Here is a 24,547-nt window from a genome sequence, read left to right on the forward strand (position 1 = left end):
TGTATGTGCGTGTGCATGTGTATGTGTGTGTGTGTGTATGTGTATGTGTACAGTATGTGTATTTGTGTATGTGTACAGTATGTGCATGTGTATGTGTATGTGTATGTGTATGTGTATGTGTATGTGTATGTGTATGTGTATGTTTATGTGTATGTGTATGTGTATGTGTATGTCTATGTGTATGTCTATGTCTATGTCTATGTCTATGTCTATGTGTGAGTGTTTACCAGCCAATATTTTCAGTGTCAGTTGTGAGGCAGAGCAAGAAGCAAAGCACTTGACATTTCAATGGCAATGTTCCCAAGCGGAGCATATGGCTAATATCTGTCTGATTTACTCGACACATATCAGGCGACCGCCTCGCTAAATGGGGTGTCAAGCACCGGCTCATCAGTAGGACCGCTCCTCTATAACGAGTGAACTGGGAGGCACGAGTGTGCTCTTCATCTTATCCGTTCCGTGCCTACTAGAACCGCAAGGGGTTCTCTAACGGCGAGCACCATCTGGGGCAGTGTGTCTCAAGACCCGCTGCAGCAACAGCGCGTGGCGCGCGGTACAGAGATATGAAAGGCTTCGCTGGCTGCTGATGTAAAGTATGTCCCTGGCCCCCCAAAAATAAAGGCAGCCTTGATGTCGTGGCGCTGGCCTTTTGCACGGTGGAGTCAGGTATGTGTGGGCCCTGCCTGTCAGGAACAGTGAGGATCACAGCTCAAGCTGCACACACACATAAAAAGAAAAAGGGCTGTTGACTGTGTGGGAGATAGCAGCTGAATATATACGCACGGAAGAACACAGAAATCAATAGAGTATCAAGGGATGAGACAATTAGCGCACTGGCATTCTGGAGCTGGAGCGAGAAAATACCGGACTAGCCCACATAGTGTTTGGCTCTATTGGCATAATGTGCAATGGTATGAGGCTCATCGTGGTGAGTATCATAACTATCACATGGGGGTTCATTTAATAACCTTTGTTCTTTATGGTCTACATTTACATAGCTCTACAACAACAACCATGCCTAAAGTTTCCTCTGCATACAACAACTATGCAAATAACACAAGTTTCCTCTGCATACAACAACTATGAAAATAACACAAGTTTCCTCTGCATACAACAACTATGAAAATAACACAAGTTTCCTCTGCACAGAGATAAACACAGTTGCTTGTCCATGCACTGTGACCGCTGAATCATTCAAGGATGCTAATTACCCGGGAAGAGACTCGAGAGACCAAAGATAGAATGTTAAGAGAGTCTCCTCCGTTCATCTTCAAAACCCCAGGCCCGGTAATAAAACCACACGGCTTTTTTTTTTACTTAATACACTGGCTGCAGTCATTTCAAACTTGACGGTGCCACTTACAAAATGTAACTGACTTAAAGTTTGAAATGACTCAAAAGTTTAAAAGTGGACTCAAAAGTCCAGGGCCACGCGATGTGATCCCTGCTGGGCTCGCCGGCTGCCCTAGAACAGGGCTGCTGAGGTCCTGGTGGCACATGTGTCAAAACCTGCACACAGCATCCACCCTGACACTCGGTAAATTATGCAGAGTGGCAGGCTTCCCCCTGAGGTGTGGGAGACCTCCAGCCATTTGCTTAAGTGCCGGACAAACCCCACTTATGACCAGATCTGAGCCACACTGACATCCCAGTCACCTCTCCGCGACGACGGCACGGCCTGTTAACTACGGGCAACCAGCCATTTTTCCTCATCTCTGCATAACATACTTTTTTATATAATGAAAATTCCAGACTTTAACTGAACAACGCAATATTTGGAACAACGCTATAAACACAGCCAGTAAGAAAAGGACGACTTTGAAAGAGAGCATTGGATTCACATGCCCCAACACTTTAATCTCAAAGCTTCAATCTCAAGGCACATGCATTTAAAAAAACAAAAAAACTAAACTAAACTAAACTCTAAAGCACTGTGTCCTTGGGCGACAGGGTGCTGAGTCCATAAAGACATCTCTGTTGACTTTGGTTGCATGCTGACTGCAGTTGTGCTGATTTTCAAGTAGCTATACATTCAACTTTGTATAAATATGGGGTTTTAAAGTACATGGTGCAAAGGATGTGTGTGTATAGTACAACGTCTAAAAATAAAGTAATATAATCCACACTCGGTAAAGAATGATGTAAGCAAATATTTGTCGACCTTTTAGTATTTTTGGGGTAAATGACACGTTATCTGTTACCGTCTAGATAATGACAAACCAGTGTGATCGGCGTGACTTTTTGTGACCAGACAGATTTCCAAATATACATTTCATTGCTCTAGATTATACATCAAGCTTTAAGAATGCACTCGTCTCAGCCACAACATCTTGCTGGTGCAAAAGCAACTTCTCCATAATGTTCTTTTTAGTGGCTATACTGTATACGATTATTGCACCTGGTGGTATGTATCTGTTTCCTTCCACTGATAACTGACAAACTAGTAGTGTTTGTCATCAGTATAATGTTAGACACCAATTACAATCAATTCTTAACCAGTACCAAATTGTTATCATTGAGCACATATTCATAAATATGGGGATATCATGCTTTACTCCATACATCATAGAACTTTTATGTAAAATCAACTGATTTTGATTAACTGTATAATGGCATCTCACTTTTGTTAATATGGCTTTAGTCCCCCAATGGTCTGAGATTTATATTTAACTTTTTAAAAGTATACTTTCTGAAGCAATGCCAAGTGGATCAATAATCTCTTTAAACTGTTTATAACTGTACAAATAATATGGGCAATATGGGCATCATTCTATACAGCATCTAAGGCCGTTTTCAAGATGTGCTAAGCAGCCCTTGTCCAAATGAATGCACACATAATATATTGACTCGGTGAAACAGCTATAGCCATTCCCATATGTGTCTTTGTACATTTCTGATTTAACTTGTAATTCCTCTCAGCGGTCTTGCAGACGATTAAAGGCAACTCTCACAGGGCTCTTTGATTATTGTATTTTGCTCCATAAAGATGGCCTGAGTTTAGACAGTATACGCATGTGAGAGCAAAGGTGGACAAATAATTTAGGTGCAAATAAGTTCTTTAAACCAGAATGATTAAAATACATTATTGACAGAATGCCACGAAGGCGAATGCTTTCAACATTCTGGTCTTAAAACAAGAGAATCTTAGCACTTTGGCTTACAATATAGGCTATAGAAGAAATGCTACCATTTGTTGAACTTTTTGAACTGTTGAACATTTGTTGACCCCACACCATAACTGGTAAGGACAGGAGTGTGTGTGTGTGTGTGTGTGTGTGTGTGTGTTTGATACAATCGTTGTTTGCTTTTTCTATGAATAACCATAACAAGGGATGAGGTGACTGTTCAGATTATAATTTAGCATTTAACTTGAAATGGGTCTTTAAATAATTCAGTGTTGTATTTTTATTCTATAAGTTCAAATGAAGCCTAGCATACAGTATATCCCAAAGCAGCTTCCCCCTGAAGCTTCTCCTCCACCCCCTCTCACTGCAGCACCATACCCTGGTCCTTCACTGGGACGGGAGAACCAAACTGGACAAAGCACATTCACGGACTTCAAAGAGTAACCTCTGACCGCTCAACCCCCGAGCCCAGTCCTGAGACTGACCAGTCATGCACACACAGAGCGCTGCTTTTAGCAAGAGGAGATGAAATGAACAAAAAGATCATAACAGTTTTAGCGAAATACATTAGAATGGAAAACAATTGCACGTATTAAAACTTGCATCTTACCGTCAAACATTTTATGCCTTGACACGAATGTGGCCCGCAGGCCTTCGCTAATTCCATCCAGCACATTCTCAAAGTCAATTTTGCTCTGTTGGCTGAAAGCGTCCTCCATCTCTGACGAGCAGCAGGTCTTCTCTTGGGAGCACACGCGCAGATGCTCACCTGAAAATGACAGAGAATGGATGACCCCTATTTATTCTAGTGCTACTCAATGACAACACGCCGAACCATTTGTCTCGGCGGTCCCACGTCTGGCAGCTGCTCAAAAAAGACACGACTTAAGAGACAGAGCATTACGCAGTAAGATGCCTCGGGAGGCATCTCGAGTGATCATTTTGTACTAAGAGGGGAAAATGAGTGGGCATGATGAATTTTAGTTCTTCTGAGATCTTTATGCTAAAGAACCTCCAATACAGTAATGCTTGGAGCAAATACAGGAGAATAATAAAAACAACTGTGCGATAAACAACAGTAACTCTGAAATGCTGAAGTGAATATTCTGTTTCTGAATATAGCTAGACGTCTTTCGCAGAATGACTGACATTGCAAAAGTAATTCTACAGATCTGAATCGCTCATTCGGCTCCCAAAAAAAGTAAATGAACTAAACACACACACTTGCAGAAAACTCAATCAATCTGAATCAGACAAGCTTTCAGGGCAATCAATGCCACCCATTCTCTGTGTTCTACAGAAAAGCCAGGCTTAAGATGCAACTCTGGGGGAAGGCTTCCTATAGTGCTGTCCTGCTTGTCCGTGCTCAGTTCTTCTGAGAGCCATTGCCTCTAGCATACTTGTCTGTGTGTGTGTGTGTGTGTGTCTGTGTGTGTGTGTGTGTGTGTGTGTGTGTGTGTGTGTATTTTTTGCTTTTCTCTTGGTTTCTTTCAGGCATCGGTTTTCCTGCATAGAAAATGTGCATGCTTTTTCTCTTCAATTGGCTCTTTCATACCTCATGCATCTCCAGCTATTACTCTCCATAGGTATAATGCTCCTTTTGTGTCCTGCTCATTGCTCTGTGTAGAAAATGCTTTATAACTGCTATCTCTTCGTTGTCAGTCGTGATTTATCATTATTATCAATGATACGCAGTGATTAACACAGTAGGACACACTTCTTTGTAGATTAAGTTCAAAAATCAAAGTAGTAGATTGCATCTAGTGGAGCTCTTTGTGTGTGTGTGTGTGTGTGTGTGTGTGTGTGTGTGTGTGTGTGCGTGTGTGTGTGTGTGTGTGTGTGTGTGTCTGGACCAGCATAACAACACTGTTATGACAAAGGGTCATTAAGATAAAGGAGAACAAAGCTTGGCTTGCTGTACCAAACTCAAAACTCACCACACAACACAACATGCATTCAGATGAATCAGTGAATGCGACAACAAATTCCTGCCATACTTCAGGTGACGTGTGAGGTGCCTTAAATCTTATACATTATTATTATGGTACACAAGAGAGTCCCAGGCATCTTCCCAGAGCATCCTCACCAACATAAATCTTAACCTCCATCTGTTATTGAGATGACAGATTTGTTTTTAATGTGTACAGTCTCCCCATTCTTGCATTACCTACAGTACCACTACCATACTGCTTGGTTCAGCTTGGTTTGTTCATATTTTGTTTACGATAGTTGAGAGACATATTGTGAGGCGCTGAATGTCCTCTCCAGGAACAGAAACGGGGGGAAAAAAAAGTCTTCTCCATCTGGTCAAAAACGTAATGGTGGCTGACCTCAGTTCAGCAGCTAACATATTCATCTCTGTCAGGGTCCTATCTCCACCTGGTGAGAGTGTGACCCTTTCATGTGGCCGTTGTGCAGGCCCGAGGATGCGGCCGGGCGGAGCACCTCGCCCGTCCCAGCGGGTCAGGGGGTTCTGACCGCAGTGGCTGGTCAGGTGGCGTCACGCGGTGATCTCCCGGTCGCACACCCACCGTCTGACAGGCGGCCTCAGCGGTCTCCATAGTGCAAAGCATCACATAAAATTAGTCTGTCATAGATCAACATCCCCGCCTGTGCTTCCAAGGGACTCCTGCTCTGCCAAACACACTGTCCTTTCTGCCCAAGGTTAAAGTGAAAATGGCAGGCACAGGGACATGGAGGACAGCTGGGATCTTTAGGGTGGAGCAAACCCAACATATTCTAGGAACACTCAGTCTTATCACTCTATGTTTATAGAGCAAGAAAAGCCCTTAGTAAGCAAACAGCTGTGAGAACATTTAGAGATACACAAGCTTTACCGCAGTATCTTATCAACTTCAAGCCTACGTCTTTCCCCTAACTGCTAAACAACTACAGTATGCCAACACCAACAGACAATTGATATCTAGCGAAGCGTTAAAGAGCTAAAAACGTGTTGATAAATTGTTCTGTAAATAAACAACAAACGTTTCAAAAAAGGGCAATGCCCCCCCCCCCCCTCCCCTCCCCCGTCTTACAGCGTCTTGGGTGCACACATTGTGGTGTGTTCCAAAGCGCTGCCCTGAATAGAGCGCTATGCAAATGAGCGTTGTGTTTGCTCTGGGCCGCCGCTGTGCGGAGCGTGATTGTCACCTGCAGCTGTCTGTGATCCTAAGCAAACTCTTGCCAGCGTCTGCACTGCTGAAGGGGACATTATTTCCTGCTAATATCCTGGTACCAAAGGCGGCCCCTGGCGAGTCATTCAGTATTAAGTAGGCTGTGACAGTAAAATAAAGAGACGTGTCCCTGTGCAACCTCTCGACTTGCCTCTGTTAGCAAAGCCATCAGGACACAGCAGACCTCGGCATTCTTGCTCTTCTGTATTAAGCAGTCAGCTCCTATGCTCTACTGCAAATACACATCCAGCACAATCCTTTGGGTGACATTTAATGTCTGTAATTGTTGAGACAGCGTTGAAATGCCATGATTATGGGCAACATAATCTAATGTTCCTTTAGAGATTCGGTGTGTAGGCTTGAATAAAATCTCTCAAGGCTGATGCAGAAAACTTTTCAGAAATCATCAGGTAATGAGAGAGAGACTTATGCAGCCGTTCAGGGTTATATCAACAGCCACACCAGCCAACTGCACAGGGGCTGAAATTACATCCTGTCTCGCCAGTCTGCAATCAAGCGGAGTGTCAGTCATCATCTCCAGATGACAACACCTTTCACATTAGCACAGCTGATGAATCCCTCCTCTGGAGTTAATAAAAGACAGCATTTGCATTCATCACACTTGGCTCCACACTACTGTACGTTTGAGAGTCGGGGATGCAAACAGAGCTTCTCTATCCGCATTCGTTTGGACTGAGGCGACTAAACTATTGTCCTTTTTCCGAATTCCAAATACACACAAGGAACGCTCTGTGTCGGCTCCGGTTACTTATTCTTTGTTTAAACAGTGAATTGCACTTCAAAACCCCGACGGAAAACACCATCTGTAACAGAGCCAAAGGAGCATATTAATAAGGGAAAATATACAAGGTCTGTTTGTATCATCCATCTCCAGATGTTCTTGTGTTGACTGCGTGCCTTCGCAGCGTCTAGTTTCATTCCTCCGAGGTAAACTTCTGATACGCGGCTGGGTCAGCGGGTATTAAAATATCAAGCGTCAGAGGCTTTGGCCCATTAAAGTCAGATAATACAAGGTGTTAAAACATATTACCATGCAGTAAAGGTTGGCCAAATCTCGCAAGCGCTGTATTCAGGCATGTATCTGGCCAAAGAGGCCCGTAGCATATGCGCACAGCCATCTGCCACGTCCCACTGTCCCTGTGCCAAACTTTAGAAAATACACCATCTTCAAAGACAAAATAAAGTGTAAAAAAAGTATACACAAAAAAACTTAAACGGATTCCACATAAATTAAGCAGTTTCTAGGATTCTACATTTAGTCAAGGACTAAGCAGATGGCTACACATCCTGATGTTTTCCTGGCTGTTTGCTTTTGTGCTGCCCTTATATATTTATTTAGTCCAAGTCTGGCCACCGAGGGTGGTTCTGCCCTATATTCACAAAGGATATTTGTTACAGTGAGGAGCGCTGCATCCTTGTCATGCTCCACAGGGACACAATGTCCTTTATCACGGCGAGAATGTGAATGAGGCCCAAATTGATCTCTTTTATGCAAGGGCTGCTCCAAGACAGCGCTCCCCAGCCCCATTCCCTGACGCGCCACAGCAGCGCATTCATACAGACGGAATATTGATCCGCGCAGATGTAAATCATTATGCATGACTCAAAGACGGCTAATTCAGTGTTCAATTTGACAGAGGGGGGAGAAAACAAGACTTCTCTCTCTGCAATGTTACACCTTGCACTGACCATCTCCGTTCCGTTTGTCCGATGACATTCTTCGCTAAGACATGAGCATCATTGATCCTGAAAAAGACGTCTTCATTTAATAACCTATTACAGTAACAAGGATACAACTGCCCTAAAGGACTGACCGCTTCTCCTACAAAAAGCTGCCAAACATTAATATATACGTATGGACAGCAGATATATGAAACAGGGCACCCAGGTGGAAGAAAAGAGAGCACTGTGGATAATGCTGTAAGGGGTTAAAAGCGAAGCCCAATGAGCGTGGGCAGATCTGATCCAGCTCTAATGGCGTCCGACCTAACGAGATGGCCATGCAGCGCTGGCATGAGCGGCGAGGAGACCTGCTGATGGATGACACAAATGGGCAGAGAGAGCCGCGGGGGAGAGAGGGAAGTGAGAGCTCCTTCTTCCACACCGCTATCTGGAGCACCGAGGAGGAGCTACAGGTAGCAGCTGCTGCACTGGACTATACTAGACCAGACTGGGCCGGACTGGGCTGGAGGGTCTCTAGAAAGAGGGCCCCTTGGCCTAGCCTGGTCCCACCATACTCTCGTACATTCATAACGCACAGAGAGTCTGGCCATTTTCCACTGCCAAGCGTGAACTTCCTTGAATGCGGATACTCTGTTGATGTTTAAAACTATTGGATCTGCCCAGAACCTCTCAGATCTGCCATAACCAATCGCTAACGATCGATCGTGACGGGACATGCTCAAACTAGCGCACAACCTCAATGTCATCGTTCTCATCTACTCCCTCTGTTCGCTGATTGGACCTGTACATTTTTGTCTTGAGAGAACCCGCGAATATACCGCAGACCCAGACTACGTAGTGAAGGGAAATAAAAACAACTGAGCGGAAGTACGTAGGAAGGCGGAGCCACCTACTGTGATCACCAGTCCTCTCCCTTCATTTACAGCTCATTCCTGGGGTGCCTCTCATGCAGCGTTTATACGTCCTCCCTCGCTCCTCGGGCCTCGATCCTCACCGATCTACATAAAGAAAGATAGAAGAAGGGATAGACTATCCCATTGTTGCCGCCCCATCATTCTTTATGTAGACCAGTGAGGATCGAGGCCCGAGGAGTGAGGGAGGACGTATAAACGCTGCATGAGAGGCACCTCTGGTGTGCTGTTTCATTAGCGAGCCCCGAGCTGGAACGAGGCGACGTCACCGTCGTCCACCCAGAGCAGGGAGGACGGAGTAGCTGTCCGTGCCGAGGAACCCAAGAGAGCGCCTCCTCCGTCCTCCCCCCACGTGGGACGTGAAACATCGTAACAGTCGTCGACTGCGCTTTCCTTCGGGAGCCCTTTAAAAGCCTGCGCCTCCTACAGGTGCACTTGTCTAGCCAGCCCATGTCAACACGAGTGACACGCCGCTAAAGATAGACACAACGACAGCAGCCAGGCCTTCATAGGGGGGCTCAGGTTCTTGATGGCGCAGGGTTTTGACAAGATGATGAGGGGTGAGGAGGAGATGCATGAAGGGGGGGGGGGGGATCACACAATCGCAAGCGTCACGCCTAGTTCATGTTAACACACGGAGATCCATTCGACTCCGAGACCAGCAGAAAGAACTCGTAAAACACACAGGGAAGCAAGCAGCTGACTGTCAGGGATACAAATATTAAAAAAGCTAAAGTTGTTTGACTGCATCGGAATACTGAATACACTTAGCCCTAGGTTATGTTTTAATTGGATAGCTGTTGGCAGGTTTAGGGGTTGACTTGGTCACCCAGGTTTCTGTTTGGCACAGTCTGTATAGTGTTTTAAAATAACTATAATGACTTATTATTACAAAAAAAAACAACCTTGTGTTGATACCAACATTCTGAACAGTGTGTCATCACTGTGTGTACTTTTCCATCGTGGGAAGGGCAAACAGACGGAAGAGTGCACAAACTCAAATCTTTGTTTCTCCCGAAAACAGAGTTTCTGAGAGCTCATGCTCAGTTTTATGAGCTGTTTTGTAATACACATGTATTATAGCTAGGGTGTGTGTGAGGTAAAAGTAAGCATTAACACCAGGTTATGTTTAGGGTGAGATGACAGATAATTGACTGGTTGTTGAGAGGCAGCAGTAGTTCACTGGATAGTTTGCTGACAGTCGACTGAATATTTTTAAAACAGCTATTTTTAAGAATACGAATATGGAAGAATAAAATATGTCATTAAGGTACTAGCGGACCCTGTAAAGCTCAAGAGATCAATGAATATGAGTAGTGCTGATTTTTGAATATGTAACTTTGTTTTACCTTTTAAATTACAGCTGTCTTGTTAAGAACTGTTAATATGTCCGCTGAAGCCTGGATCTTACAAACAATGTTTCACATTAGCTCACCTCTTTTGAGGTGTGTTAGAAATTAATAAAATACAGAATGTAAATTCATAAGGCGCATTCGAGTGTACTACTTGGTAACACTAATTTGGATAGTCCGCCCACGGAGACCAAACAGATCATCTATTAAGATTCAAATTCAGCAGTAAAATGGCAGTTGAGCATTAACCAAACCCTTAACCTTAATCAAACTGTAGCTGTAGTGTCCACAGATGGTTTGTTGGTAGTGAAGATACTAGTATATGGTGGACTATATGAGTAGACCCTGAGTGTGATTCTACAGTATTATGCTACAGCAGGTTAACTATGTTCTTTCTTGAATAGCCACGTGACATTAGACTGCATTTCTATCTATCACTTTTCTCGAAAGCACTTTACACATTTCTGGCTCACATTTTTACCCATCCACACACACATTCACATACTGTACATCATTGGGCGAGAAGCTGCTATGCAAGGAGCAGACCAGCACATTTGCTGACAGGCTGGTTGGAGTCCCAAAGTTCACCCTTTCAATTACATCAGTAATTAGGCTGTATATATCACACTGCTGATTCCTCTGTAATGTCCTTGGCAATCCGGTGAAAAGATTTTGAATTACAGCTGTAAATGTTCTCCCAAAGTGCTTTCCACGCTGCGCAATGGCAACCAGCCTACCATTATGATTTTCTAAAAACTCTCAAGGTCAGCAGCTAGCAGCCAAATTCATCTATCTTTTTTTTTTTTTATCACTTTTACTTCTTTTTACTAAATGTCTACACCCCACCGATTGCACTCAGCAGAAGTAGTCTCCACTTTATGTTCATTGAAAAACATATGTACACGAAAACATGGAGTCTCACCCTCTCTCAGAATGATCACCAGACTGCTGGCAAATGTCTCGTCTCTTTGCAAATCTACCCTCATATTGACCTAGGCGAAGCCCTCAGGAATGTGGGATTGATGAACCTTACCCTGCCCTAAAAGCAGGGCATACACAATGAGCACCTGCAGAGATACAGTACATACTGTATAGAGCAGTGGTTCTCAAAGTGGGGTCCGTGACCCATAGCCAAGGGGTCCGCGGAATAATTTGCTTGAAATTATAAAGTTAACATTTTAAAAAGATGATGCTCTTTTCACCCATAAAACAAGCAAGTTGTGTCTATTTGGTCCTACCCACATTAACTTGGGACAGTGGACCCGGCCACAACTTCAGAGAATACGAATGGTTAACTGTTACGGTTATAAGGGGGGTCCTCGGAAAATGTTATCCCCTAGATGGGGTCCTTGGAACCAAATACATTGAGAGCCCCTGGTATAGAGAGTGCATATGCCTGGTGTAGGACAAGATCCCATACATATGCATGGCTCAGGGAATCATGTGATGATTCATGGTTTTATCGGTCTGTGTCAGAATGGCTGAGGTCAATGTATCAACCTTAATGTATGAGTGCAAGATGATGCTGTTACTACAGTCAAAGTGCTATTTTCTCCATGAATCTGAAATCTCAGCAAGGTGGTGCATTTCATAAAAGGGCTTAATACAATGGACAGCCCTCAAGCTCTGTTATTTACTAACATTACTTAAAATCCCAGCTATTCCATTGGGGACCATTTTCACATCCCTTAGACATTATGCTGCTTAATCGCTTTGGCTAAAAAGCGTCAGCCAAATGTAATGTAATACAATGTAATATAATGTAATCATTGCACATTGCATCATCAAAGTCCTCGAAAGCAGAGAAGTATAAGTGTGGTGTGAGAATGTAACCTTAAAACAGACACAATGTTGAGTAGGGGCTAACCTGTTAGCATTTGCCATTTGCCTTTTGCCTTTGACACAGTCTGCACGTCCATACGTTTACAGCTTGGTCTTAGTAGGGCTCAGAAGAAATTACAGCACATCACACACACACACACACACACACACACACACACAGGCAGAGATAATTTGCCAGGAAGCAAATGCAGTCAAGAAGCTTGTAAAATGTCAACGGCGTTATTTCGGTCCCCTCCCACGGCCAAGGCTCAGCTCAGCAGGCCTGCGAAGGACATGGAATGATAGGGTCCAGCTGGGAGGCCACAGCAAGAGGAACTTGGCGGTCCGACCGGCACACATGATCCCCGCAAACATCTCCATCAAGAATCAGGCGTGGGTTAATTCAGCACGGCGCAGTTCAGAGAACTGGAGGGGGCACACACACACACACACACAGGCACACACACACACACGCACATATGCACACACGCACACACACACACACACACACACACACACACACACACACACACACTCACACACTCACACACACGCACATGCACACCCACACACACACACACACACACAAGACTGCGTGCCGGGGCTAGGCTTTCGCCATGTCAATCATGAGCCCTGGCTACGGGACACTGGCATGTAATGGGCCCGCAGACAGTTTGTTTTAAATATATGGACAAGACTGCCGCCCAGGAGCCCGAGACGAGCGCTGGACATTTTTAGCTCGGCAGACAGTCCGTCGACTTCGCAGGAGGCCAAGAGAGCGCTCGCTCTGTTTGCAGGCTCGTCCAGCCCTTTTCAGACGGAACGGACGGGCGGACGCTCACTCGCTGACGCCGCGGCTGACAGGCAGAACAACAAGGGCCTCCTCTGAATGCAAACGGCGCCGTTCACAGGCATTGCCACGCCACCTGGCTTCTCTTCTGACAGCTCCAAGCAGCGCCGGGGCCTGTCAATAATGCTGACACCGCCGTGACATTCAACCTGACCTGGCCGAATCCAGCCAAACAACTCTCGAGATACACTCGGCCCCGCCGTCGCCAAGATCAAACGTCCATTCAAATTCCTAAAGAGGCGCGCTCCAGCTTCACTGTGGGAGAGAGACCTGCCAGCCGGATTATAAAAAGAAAAGTGGGAAGCAGAGTTGCAGAAGTTCACAGCCATGAGCTTGAGCAGGATTCCCGGCATGTTTATTTCATTCATTAGCATGATTATGCTGGGAAACGTATGTGCTTCTCACACAGCCTCGCACATAAACAGCTTAAAGGGCAGACCTGATCATATGGTGCGTCTTCATTAGGAGAGAGAGATGCCACACTCTCCGAGATATAAGTCAATTTCTTGGCACACACAGAAATGAACTTAAACATATGGTACGTCACTCCATAACTAATCAAATGGTTTCTCAACGGCAGAGGCAGACTCTAAAGACAGACGGACCATCGGCTCCAGCACCTGCATAACAGTGTCATTAGACATCTCACATTATTAGCCATGTTCTGCTGCCATGCCAGCTCTATGGGGCCCAGTTTAATTGACGGGTAAAGTGCACAGTCAGTGCAATGAGCAAAGAGCCTGGAGCATGTGCTGCAGCCACCATGTGGCATGTGGAAGCACTGGGCACTGGGCAGCCACACCAATGTTTTGCCCTTAGGATCTTACTGCCTATTTTGCCCTATAATTACACATTTCATTAATTTGCCTAATTATTAAATGAGACTGCGCTTTTCCCCAACATGTAAATGAGAGCCGTATGTGTAATTTGTCTTTTCATATTAGTCAGGGATACTAATGAACAGAACAGCAACTCAGCCATGAGGCCAAAAGATAGGAAGCATATGGTTTAGCCACTGAATGCTACTGATTTACATTCATCTGGAGAAAACTTAATGGCATTTGCTTACCGTAACACTATTCATCTAGAAGAACTGTACATCACACCTATTTTTCTTTAGCCATAATTAAAGATAATCACAAGTATGTTCACATGTATGTTCTTTAGCCATAATTAAAGATAATCACAAGTATGTTCACATGTATGTTCTTTAGCCATAATTAAAGATAATCACAAGTATGTTGAGGCATGGACTATGATGTGGTCATCACACGCAATGGCCATTTGACTTATTTAGCTCACAAGACATGCATATACCACAGCCTTTTTTATGACGTTAAACACAGCCCGATGATCCCATATATTATAGACTACAGGTACCAGCAGCTGAGCCGGAGCTCTGGCACATTTAATATTTCATAATTAATTATCGCAATTGAACTAAGCATTCATTTGATTATAGAAGTCACAGAGCATAGCATGTAATGGAGAGTTGCTATTCCCCCCTAAGAGAGGAGATACCAAGTCACCCACAGCCTATAACAACCCCACCCCAGAGTGCAATTTCAAATGGAACACTCCCAACTAATTCAATAAGTTGGAGCCTACACTTCTGACGGATTTCTGGAACAACTTCTTTATCACAGTAATTTATGACATAATAAATGTGTATTAATGACAGTTAACAAAATGTTCAGATATGTGAAATGCCATCCACTCACACTCAAGCGTCTGTGTCCATAACAGACCTTCCATTAAAGGTTCAGTTTACTTGGACTCCCGTTTAGAAATAACAGATACACCATGCTGGAGTATGCAAAAAACATCCAGAAATAACTGATTATTAGGCTACCACATCATATATTGTCGGGGATCCGAAATGTCTTTTCCTCTAGGGCAGATGCAGTTTTAAGATATACAGTACATTTGCTTAAACTGAATCAATCATATTATCCCAAGCAACAGGTTAATAAAACTGCAGGCCATGTGCAACACACAGAAGTGAAGTTTGATAGAACTGAATAATGCAAACCAAACATGGACAAGAAGTCCTGCATATATGACCAATCCAATGAATGTTTGCCCAGACACACAGACCACTTATAAATAATACAGTCAGAGACAGTGATACATCTGTTCACCGACATGCATAACCTTGGGATCAATGCAGCACAAATAATACTGGGTTTTGACCATAATGGTTACAATGTTGCCATATTTCGGGTTTAAATGGGAATCATTGTGTCCTCCTTCAATTTAATTAGCTATGTCTTTCTGATGGGGTTGAGTCCTCTCCAACGAGCCATGTACGCTTGCTGTGCACAAATGGGAGCTTTCATACTATCCTGTTCATGGATCTCAGAGTGCCAGCAAAACAGAGTCTGAATTTCCAAGGCCAACTCTAGTTCAACAATACCACATGAGGCATAATGATGTTACATTGCTAAATGAAACTGCTCAATATATGTTGAACATGTATTATTAAATATTCAACAATTCCAGTGTAATAAGCCAAGACATTTTCCATGTTGCCTACACTCTGCAATTAGTCTATTTCTGATGCAAAAATCTTCATCCCGTATAAGGCACAGTTGGACCCAAAGCAGTGTCACTATAAGACATAAAAGAGTTCACAGAAATAGCCAATTTTCCATGGCCTGGACAGGTGCTATAAAGTCATTGGTATAGGTAGGCTACGAACAGATTCCACGCTCACAGTAGCTACTGCAGTGTAATTGATTGAAAGCTATTTTAAAAATCGATGTGGACAATGGAGTGGCAGTTTCAAAATCAACCTTGAGGTATTGTTAAAAGACAAAAACATGATTCACAGTTACTTAAATGTATGTTTTCCCTCCAGTGATGTCCCGCACGTCAGTTGCTCAACTTCACCCATGTGCTGGAAAAGCCCTAACAGACATAGGACAGACGATTGACAGGTAGCACACAACGCTTACATTCCGTGCTCACCTGAGATTTCCTGGTAAGGGACATTGGTAAAGCTGAAGCCTTTAGCGGTGTAAGCGTCTCTGACCTGGCTGCAGTTTTGAGTTTTTACATCCGCTCCCACTGTCAGTGAGAGAAAAGAGAAAGCGCACAGGACAGCGGTGCGTAATCTCAACATGGTGCACTTCTGTTGTACTCCTTCACTCCGCGGCACAGTGGCTACCGGCACTGGGCTTTATCACACTGCAGTACATCCGGAGGTGTTGGATAAGATGAGCGTTTGCTACCTCTCCTCAACAACACGGCGCAAACAAGAACATGTCCCCTCTTTAAAACAGGAGTAGCAGCTGACTTTGAAGAGCCCGCGGTGGAGGATCCCACTTTTTGGCCGAAAATACTACGCTGAGACCGGGGTACCGCCACATGAACCTATCTATCTGACTGAGCGCTTTAAACGTTGTGCTCGGCAAACTTCAGCCCGGTGCGGAGTCGTTGCTCACGGTTCTTAGAATGAAGTGGAATCGCTCAGACGAGGAGACGGCTGGCAACTGACTGTTCACAGGGAGAAAATGCGGAGTGGAGTCTCAGGTTCTGTGGATATATAGGGTGGTGCGCTTTCATACGCCGACTCTTATCACTGGCACAGAAATTCAAACACATGGAGCAAGCGTAGGCTACACGACACGGTGTTGTACCTACGCCCCCGTTTTCAACGTGCACACAATCACATGCACCTTGTCTTAAAACGGAGAGAAATAACTATATTAAAAACATTCAGATGCATCTAGCAGTAAAACTATATCCGGGAATAAACTGAGTCGTAATAAAAACTTTTTTCTTCTTCTCTGATTTGCCTCTTATTAAAAATAATTCACATTCTCCTTGACTTGAGAAGGCATAATGGCAAAATAACAACTGGAATTGATAGAGAAAATAAAATAGCGCTTGTATACACAGGCTTGAACGAGAGCTATCTGCAGCTAGAAGTGCGCCAGAGGAGCAGTGTTAACTTGGAATTTCAAGCGCAAGTCAAGAGCGTCGCTACCAGATGTTCAGGATGTGAGACTAAATCATCTCTCTGCAGTCAACAGATGAGGGAGTACCAGACCCACAATATCCCTGTGAGCACACATGCTTGCTGACATTTACATTGATTACTGGGTACATTATGAGATTATCTGACTTAATTCCATAGATATGTCCTACATGAGTATACAGGGATTTGGAGTGCATGTGAACCACATCACTGAAACATGAAAATGCCAAATGCTAAGAAATTATTCAGATATTATCAAATGTTTTAAATATGGCTGTTTTATATTACTGTTAAGTCAATATCAATATACAGTATAAAGCTCTTGTGCTTTAGCAGTTCTAAATCTTTGTTCATGCTCACAGAAGTTGAATAACGACCACATGCAGAAATGTGCAAGGTCAGAAAAAGAGTCTACCTATTGTTAGGGGAAGGCATAACCTTGAATAATCCACTAATAAGTGCCAGAAAAATATTATTCAACGGCCTCAACACAAATATTATAGAATGAGCTGAACACTGAAAATGTAATCAAACATTTATATAATTTCTCAAAAAATGATGAGAAGATATAATTGCCAGAGGGAAGATTTGGCAAGGCAGCTTATCATTTTACTGATTTTTTTCCCTACATGAAGTGAGTGAATTTAAGGAGCTGTACATGTTGGTGTCACTGTAGTCTGCAATGTAGGATTGCCAAAGGCAGTCATTAATTTCGACTAAACTCACTTTCTGCACTTGGACTGAAACGTGCCCGGTTTGATCAAACTGGTCTAAAGCAGGTCCAAGCCAGATTTATTGAAAGAACATGCAGGGGGTTATATTTGAATATTGATGGTGAGTCCCTTTGTCAGAGATGGGTAAGAGGGTCAACAACAGGGTTATAGTGGGGCACTGGGGAGTGGGGTTATTTACAACATGGGGATCCTCCTTCTCTGAACACCATGTCTAATGGAGGGGAAAAGCACCTTTGTGGCACTGTGGCTGCCCATTTAAGCAAGTTTTGTCTGCGGGTATAGTTCCCAACATTTTCAAAGATCATTCCAGAGGGAATTGAGGACTATACTGTACAACTACAAATGGCCAAACCACTGTTTATTTGGCTATTTCCCCCTGAGGATATAAGAACATCAATGTCTTCTGCCTTGGCTTGGTATATGTCCCTTCATGACCATCCACAGATATGTTGGCAGTCTGTCCAACAAACATAACCTGTCTCCTTATTTACATATCATTCGTTGTACTATATATGGACAGTGCTGGCTTGATGTTAAAGATTAGGTCTTCAGAACAGCACACAAGTCTATTTATTGAGAGAGACTCTAGAAATCAGAGCATTCGTTAGAACACCTTTGCTTCAGTGCATGTCTGATGCAGCCCTGAGAGGAGTAGGCAGCATGGCTTAGTCAGAACTGTAGGCGATGACAAAACCCCATTACTGGAAAGCTTCAATGCTCCAGAGTCAAAGGCCACACAAGTTATGGCTCCACTGTACTCATTGCCCCCCTACCTCTTGCTAAACGTTGCACTGTAGATGCATAGAAATCCTCCCACTCCTCACAGACCTGATACTTTTATTGTTCTCCGTCTGCTAGAGGATCACATGTAGAAAGCATCTCTGTGTTACAGCACTTAAAGTTTTTTTTTTCTTCTTGCAGGATGAATTGAAATAGGTCCATGCCAGAAGAACAGGAAACGTTTTAATGAGATGAGTTCCCTTATAAATGATGCATCTGTGTGATGCTGGTGATCTCATTTGGTAGGGCTTGCTTAGAAAGAAAGGGGACAGGCGTGCTCGGCTCCTATCTCAGGCAATGCGGTTGGAGTGCTCACTGCTGGCCCTAGTTCACACCCATGCTGTCTGCACCCCCCCCCCCCCCTTGTTAAAAAAAACTGTTAGAGAGCACAAAAGGAATATCCCGACACTCTACTGAGGAACACATGACTAATATCACCTTGAAAGCCAAACGTGTTGGTGCATGGGGATCCGAAGAACACATTTCTGTTTCAGTTATTCCCTGTATTCTTCTTTAGAGCAATTCATATGAGTTTGATTAAGTTCATCTTCATCCTAAATTCATGTCATAGATTTTCCTGGAAAGGCATACATTTGGCACTTTTCCCATGGTGGGTGAGGTCAACAACAACAAAACATGTGGTAGCAGAGTCCAAGTCGCCACAGATCAACACTTAGCTATAAAGGAAACGCAAACCCAACTACATCCAACTGACGAAGGCTGGGACATATTTACAGCACCAAAGGTTTGCTATACCACAATTGTCAGGATTAGGGTAGAATTCCACTGACACAACGCACGCAACGACACTGAACTGAACGCTAAACACATGGCAGAATCTTTAGCAGAACGCTGGCTAAAATAGAAACTTTCAAGATGTTAAGGCGAATACAGGGTGACTATTTTAAGATCGAGTCATTATGGGTCAACAGGGCTGCCTTGCGGACCGTCATACATTCCATGGGCAATGTTTTCTTGCCATTACAATCTTGTCAAACTGCAGTGTTCATCACTGGTGATTGCACTTAATCTAAGGAACATCCAGCGCTCATTTAGAAGGCAAAAATAATCATCTTTCAAGTCAGTTCAATACAAGTCTTACATCTGGGCAGTGTGTCACTTGAGGATTACTCTTGACATACCTACAGTATGCAATAGCTTATGACAAATTTTCCAAGGAAATTGTTGCCTGAAATTAAATTTCATTTTTCAGGGGAGATGGAATATTTTCCATGACAAAGCAACAATTATGTTTGTGCCACTGCACGAACATGAAAGGCATACTTGTTATTGTGTAAGTGTTAAGACTGATTAGCCTGATGCGCAATATCCTTCTGTACTGTGAAAGATAAAAATCTGCCACAGAATCCCAAGAGGGAATGGATGCTTGTGCAATTTGAATGCCATGACAATGAAAGCACAAGATTGTGAGATTGAGATAGCTCTCCAAATTGCATCTTGCTCCCACAACACATTCTTCATCATAGCGTGCAGCTTATTCGATGTCACGAAATAAAGAGATATATCAAACGACTAAATGTGCGCAGCTATTTGTCCGCGACAGAGTTTGCCCCCTCCTCTGTGCCAAAACTGTGCGCTTAAGTTTTAATTATCTTTTGAATGTTAGGAATGTGATCTCTACCATCCTGACTTGGCAGAAGGGTGTAGCATGAAGCGAGGTCATCCCTATGTTCCCCGGTTTTCCCCAAAAGGGTCCTATGTTCCCCAGTCGCAATACATACCGGGGAACATAGAACCCTTTTTTTGGGGGGGAAAGCGGGGAACATAGGACCCTTTTTAAAATTTACCAAAAAAAGGGTCCTATGTTCCCCGGTCCCATACAAAGTGGGGAACATAGGACCCGGGGAAGTGAAGCCATGAAGTGGTTTAATGGTGCCCAGACTGAGAGTGAATAATGTGGATCTCCTGTGTTAGGAATGTGATCTCTACCCTCCTGTCTTGGCCGAAGGGTGTAGCATGAAGAGCTTTAATGGTGCCCACACTGAGAGTGAATGGGGTGGATCTCCTGGTGCACTGCTTCAGCTTGAATGGGGTGGGGTGGGGTGGGGTGGGGTGGGTGGGTGGGGGGGTGAGACGCGAGCGCACTGAGAGGACGCCATGTGGAGCGGCCACCGGAGAGCTTGTAGGAATCTGGCTCAAAGCTTTGATTGCTACAGATGTGGCTACAGAGAGCATCCCTGAGCTCGTGTCAACCAACTGTTCAAAGTAATCTCTCAAGATGAGAGAACGGCAATAAAGCCCAACTGCAACAGACGAGATTTCAATTGATTATATTTTCATTGCATACTCTCACAGTACCCAAAAGTGCAGGGCTCCAATAAGTTATTAAACGCTCTTTGAAATGCCATTCACTAATTACTGGATGATGCCAATTTACTGCTCTCTGAAACGATGTCAAACAACAGTATGATTACAATAAATGACTGTGCCGTTCATGCAATGGCATCTCTTATTTCCACTGCCAAAACAAATCTATCTTGACTCTGCAGTCATGAACCAGCGCTGGGGATCAATGCTTCTTAATTAATCTCCCTGAGTTTCTCAAATCAGACTCACTCAGATGTGTGTCACCCCACCGCCAGCACCAGACAGACACAAAAGAGCCTTATTGACAACAATATTGGCCGGCTCTATCGCCATGCTCCTGTTTGTTCCTGGTCAGATTTTTTTTAAAAGCCAGCCATTGTTGTGTCGCCGTGGCGATCAATTTGAATCTAAAACCAGTGTCAGGAGGACTCTCTCTGCCGCCAGCAGCGACACGCCTGCAGATTAGGTGTGGGGGAACAGGGGAGGCATCTGGGTTTACAATGCCCCCCCCCCCCCCCCCCCCCGATATGAGCTATATTCCCCCTCGCTCGCGCTCACTGGAGGCCCGCTGCAGAATAGTCCAGATGATGAGCCGAGAGGTAAATAAAACCGAGGGGAGACAAACAGGCCAGCTCTGAAATGCTCCCTGGACCGTGGCTGCTTTTAATCTACCCTCCTGGAGGCGACTCCAGACAATAATGACCCCGCAGTCCTTCCCAGCATGCCGAGCATGCCCAGTGTGCGCTGATTAAAGGTGGTGCATTTACATTTATTCCATCAACGAGGCCTTTTTTCTCCGAAGCCTATTCCACGTGTGAAATGCGCGAGGTACAGTACAGTACAAACGTGGGATGAGCAAGGCCAAATCCGCCGGCAACATAAGTGCTACAAATGTGTTTCGGTTTCATTAGACACAAGGCCCAGAGTTACTGTCAAAAGTTGAAGGATTTTGCAATGGGGTAAGGGGGCATAGAAATGAGGCATCGTGACAACTGTGCGAAATGAATAAAGCTCTGTAAATAGGATTTGCTTTACAGTAAGAGGTGCACGACTGCTAAGTGTGGAGGTAATCACAAGTAAGCTCTTACAGGGAGGAGGTTCATCAGACCGCGGTGAGTTTGGGAGCTCACTGTACCACCACCACCGTGGTGCACACAGTGATGGCAACACCAGACAGTATGTGTTAAAAAACGGCACAGAGAGACCTGCGGCTAAATCCCACTTAATGAAAGCTGAAGCAGTTGCATCAAGTGTATTACGTGGACATTGAGAAGCCTGACATATAGCCAGTGAAGTGACATAGATAGACAGCTGGTGATGCACCTTATTTCCTGACTGGATGTTCACACGTGCCACACAGAAACTGCTGGTCACCCCAGGTTTCTAGTTACAATCCAACATCCAATTCAATATGAATGCTAATAAGTAGGAACAAATTAGACAGACTTCTGCAGAGTGTCAGTGTGACTGTCCTCAAGAGCAGAATGCAGATGAAGATGGAACGGAATCCTGCTCGTAGTCCAACTTCCGAATAAAACTCACCATGTGGCCTTAAACTTGTGAGGAGAACAAATGTAGGTCCGTGGAAATGGTAGGCTGGGTGAACCCTGCCCGAACTTCCGGGAAATTTGAATTTTGCCCCCTGCAGCTCAGGCTGGACACCAGCAGATCTACAGTATCTCCTCTGTTTACTGCCAGAACCTTTGGCTCCAATCAGAAACGGCCATACTCTAAGCCTGGCTACAAGTAGCCAATAGGAGAGTTTAGAGTTTATTTAGAGTTTATACGTCCTCCCTCGCTCCTCGGGCCTCGATCCTCACTGATGTACATAAAGAATGATGGGGCGGCTACAATGACAGTCTATCTTTTCATTTATCTCTCTTTATGTAGATCAGTGAGGATCGAGGCCCGAGGAGCGAGGGAGGACGTATAAACTCTAAATGAGAGGCACCCATTGACCATGTTGGTTTCCCTCAGCAGCTCACGGTGTGGTCCTCTGGGTTTAAACTCAACTCAAAAAACTGCTTTTATGGACAAGATATCAGATGTATCAAGGGTACGTCATGTCTGTTCTCAATCAAAACTCCTTTTACAATATTTTACAATTTAGTCACAGCTCGTTCATGTTTCTTCAACTAACTGTCTGTATTTGCCATCTGTGTTGTATGTCTGCTGTAAATAGTACCCTGCTTAACTAGTAGTCCGATGCAAAAAAAACCCCTCTACATTTGAAGAAATTTGCTAGAAATATTTAATATAATTTGCAGGCTGTATATCAGTGGCAGTGGCACTGAGTGGACGCATTAATCTGAAACAGCAACTGGTTAAAAATCAATTACTAGAAAACTAGCCTCAAGCTCTTGTCCCACCATTTTAATTTACATCAGGATTATGAGTGCTGGGTAATGAGGAATGTCTTTGAACCCATTCCTCCGTCTCTACATATAGCTCTTGAAGCATGCATGGCTTTAAGAATGTGGAAAAGGCATGCAGATTGAGACTGAATTCACATTTGTGTTGTGCTAAATTCACGACGCTGAAATAGTACAGTAAGTCATACCACAAAGGAAGGTGTTAATTTAACATGGTCAAAGATGCACAAGCCTTGTTTTCTAGGTCAGAATACAATATACAACATTTAAATCTACATTCCTGACTGATAACAAATGTCATAATTTAAGATATCTCACTGGCTGGTCTGATCAATGTAACAGCACGGTGTAGATTCTGTCTCATGAACAAAAAAAATCCTCAAATGAAATGCCATTCACAGAAAGTGATAGCGCTGCCATGGCAAAGATGAGACACACTCAACCTGAATATTTGCCATTCCAAAGTTAAAGAGGAAGCCGAGGTCCAACCGGAACGCTCCGGATTTCCAGGCCATGCCGCTCTCCGCGCCCGTGTGCACACGGAGGAGTGAGATCACCTCAGAGACCAAAACTCTCATTTGCCTCAAACTCACGGGCAGATAATAATACGGATCTGACAGCTGGCCAATTCCCAGTTCACATCATCACAGGCACATCCAATATCAAACATCAGACTGCAAAATAAATGAAATCCTTTGAATCAAAGGAAGCAGGAAAAAAAAAAACTGGTGGAAAATCTGGTGGAACAGATAGTTGCAGTGGTTCTGTAACACACCCTTTTGGGGACCTTCCACCGCACCTGCCCACCGACATCTATTACCATCAATATCGATAGCTTTTCAAGTATACTTCTTCATCTCTGTGATTTGAAATGAGCCATGTTTCTATATGCTCGTGTGTACTAAAAACAGTAGAAGACCAATCTGAACGCACCGAGAATATAGGCCAAGACGCAGTTACACATTCACACGACGTAGAAATAAAAATAAATAAATAATGATAATAGATGAAGTCTAAATAAGTTTGTGAAATGTGACATGGTTCATTACCACATACTCTCATTCTCATAGCTCATTAATGAAATGCAATGCCAGAGGAGGGCAGGGCTGAGTTTGGAAATCAGCATTCCTGTCCAACAGCTTCGCCATCACTACTACACCACACATGTCTTAATGAAGATTTCCACATTTTTCTTGGAACACAGATTTTTCATGCAGGTTTCTTATGATTAAACTGAAATTGAACTGAAACTGAAATTGAGATAACCATATATCTTGCTTTAATTACAGCATCACACGAAGGAGTGAAATAAGGGTTCTGTTTTTAATGAACAAATGAACAAGTGGCTTAAAAAAGTGAAGCCTGTGTGGAATTACCTGGATGACTACAGTAGATGACTGAGGGACTGTAGCCAC

The 24,547-nt window shown here is 43.9% G+C and overlaps 1 protein-coding gene across 2 annotated transcripts in view; it reads right to left on the reverse strand.

Annotated features, from left to right (window-relative positions):
• gpc6b (glypican 6b) overlaps window positions 1-16,429 on the reverse strand; it is a 56,538-nt gene extending 40,109 nt beyond the window's left edge. For both annotated transcript variants that reach the window (XM_062534604.1, XM_062534603.1), the window contains exons 1-2: window positions 15,907-16,429; window positions 3,736-3,894 (exon numbers count right to left, since the gene is read on the reverse strand). In XM_062534604.1, the coding sequence (XP_062390588.1) occupies window positions 3,736-3,894; window positions 15,907-16,060 (313 nt within the window). In that variant the 5' untranslated portion in view covers window positions 16,061-16,429. The remainder of the gene's footprint in view (window positions 1-3,735; window positions 3,895-15,906) is intronic.
• Between the last annotated feature and the right edge of the window lie 8,118 nt (window positions 16,430-24,547).

The sequence above is a fragment of the Sardina pilchardus genome, chromosome 4 (genome assembly GCF_963854185.1).
Source record: "Sardina pilchardus chromosome 4, fSarPil1.1, whole genome shotgun sequence".
Taxonomy (NCBI): domain Eukaryota; kingdom Metazoa; phylum Chordata; class Actinopteri; order Clupeiformes; family Clupeidae; genus Sardina; species Sardina pilchardus.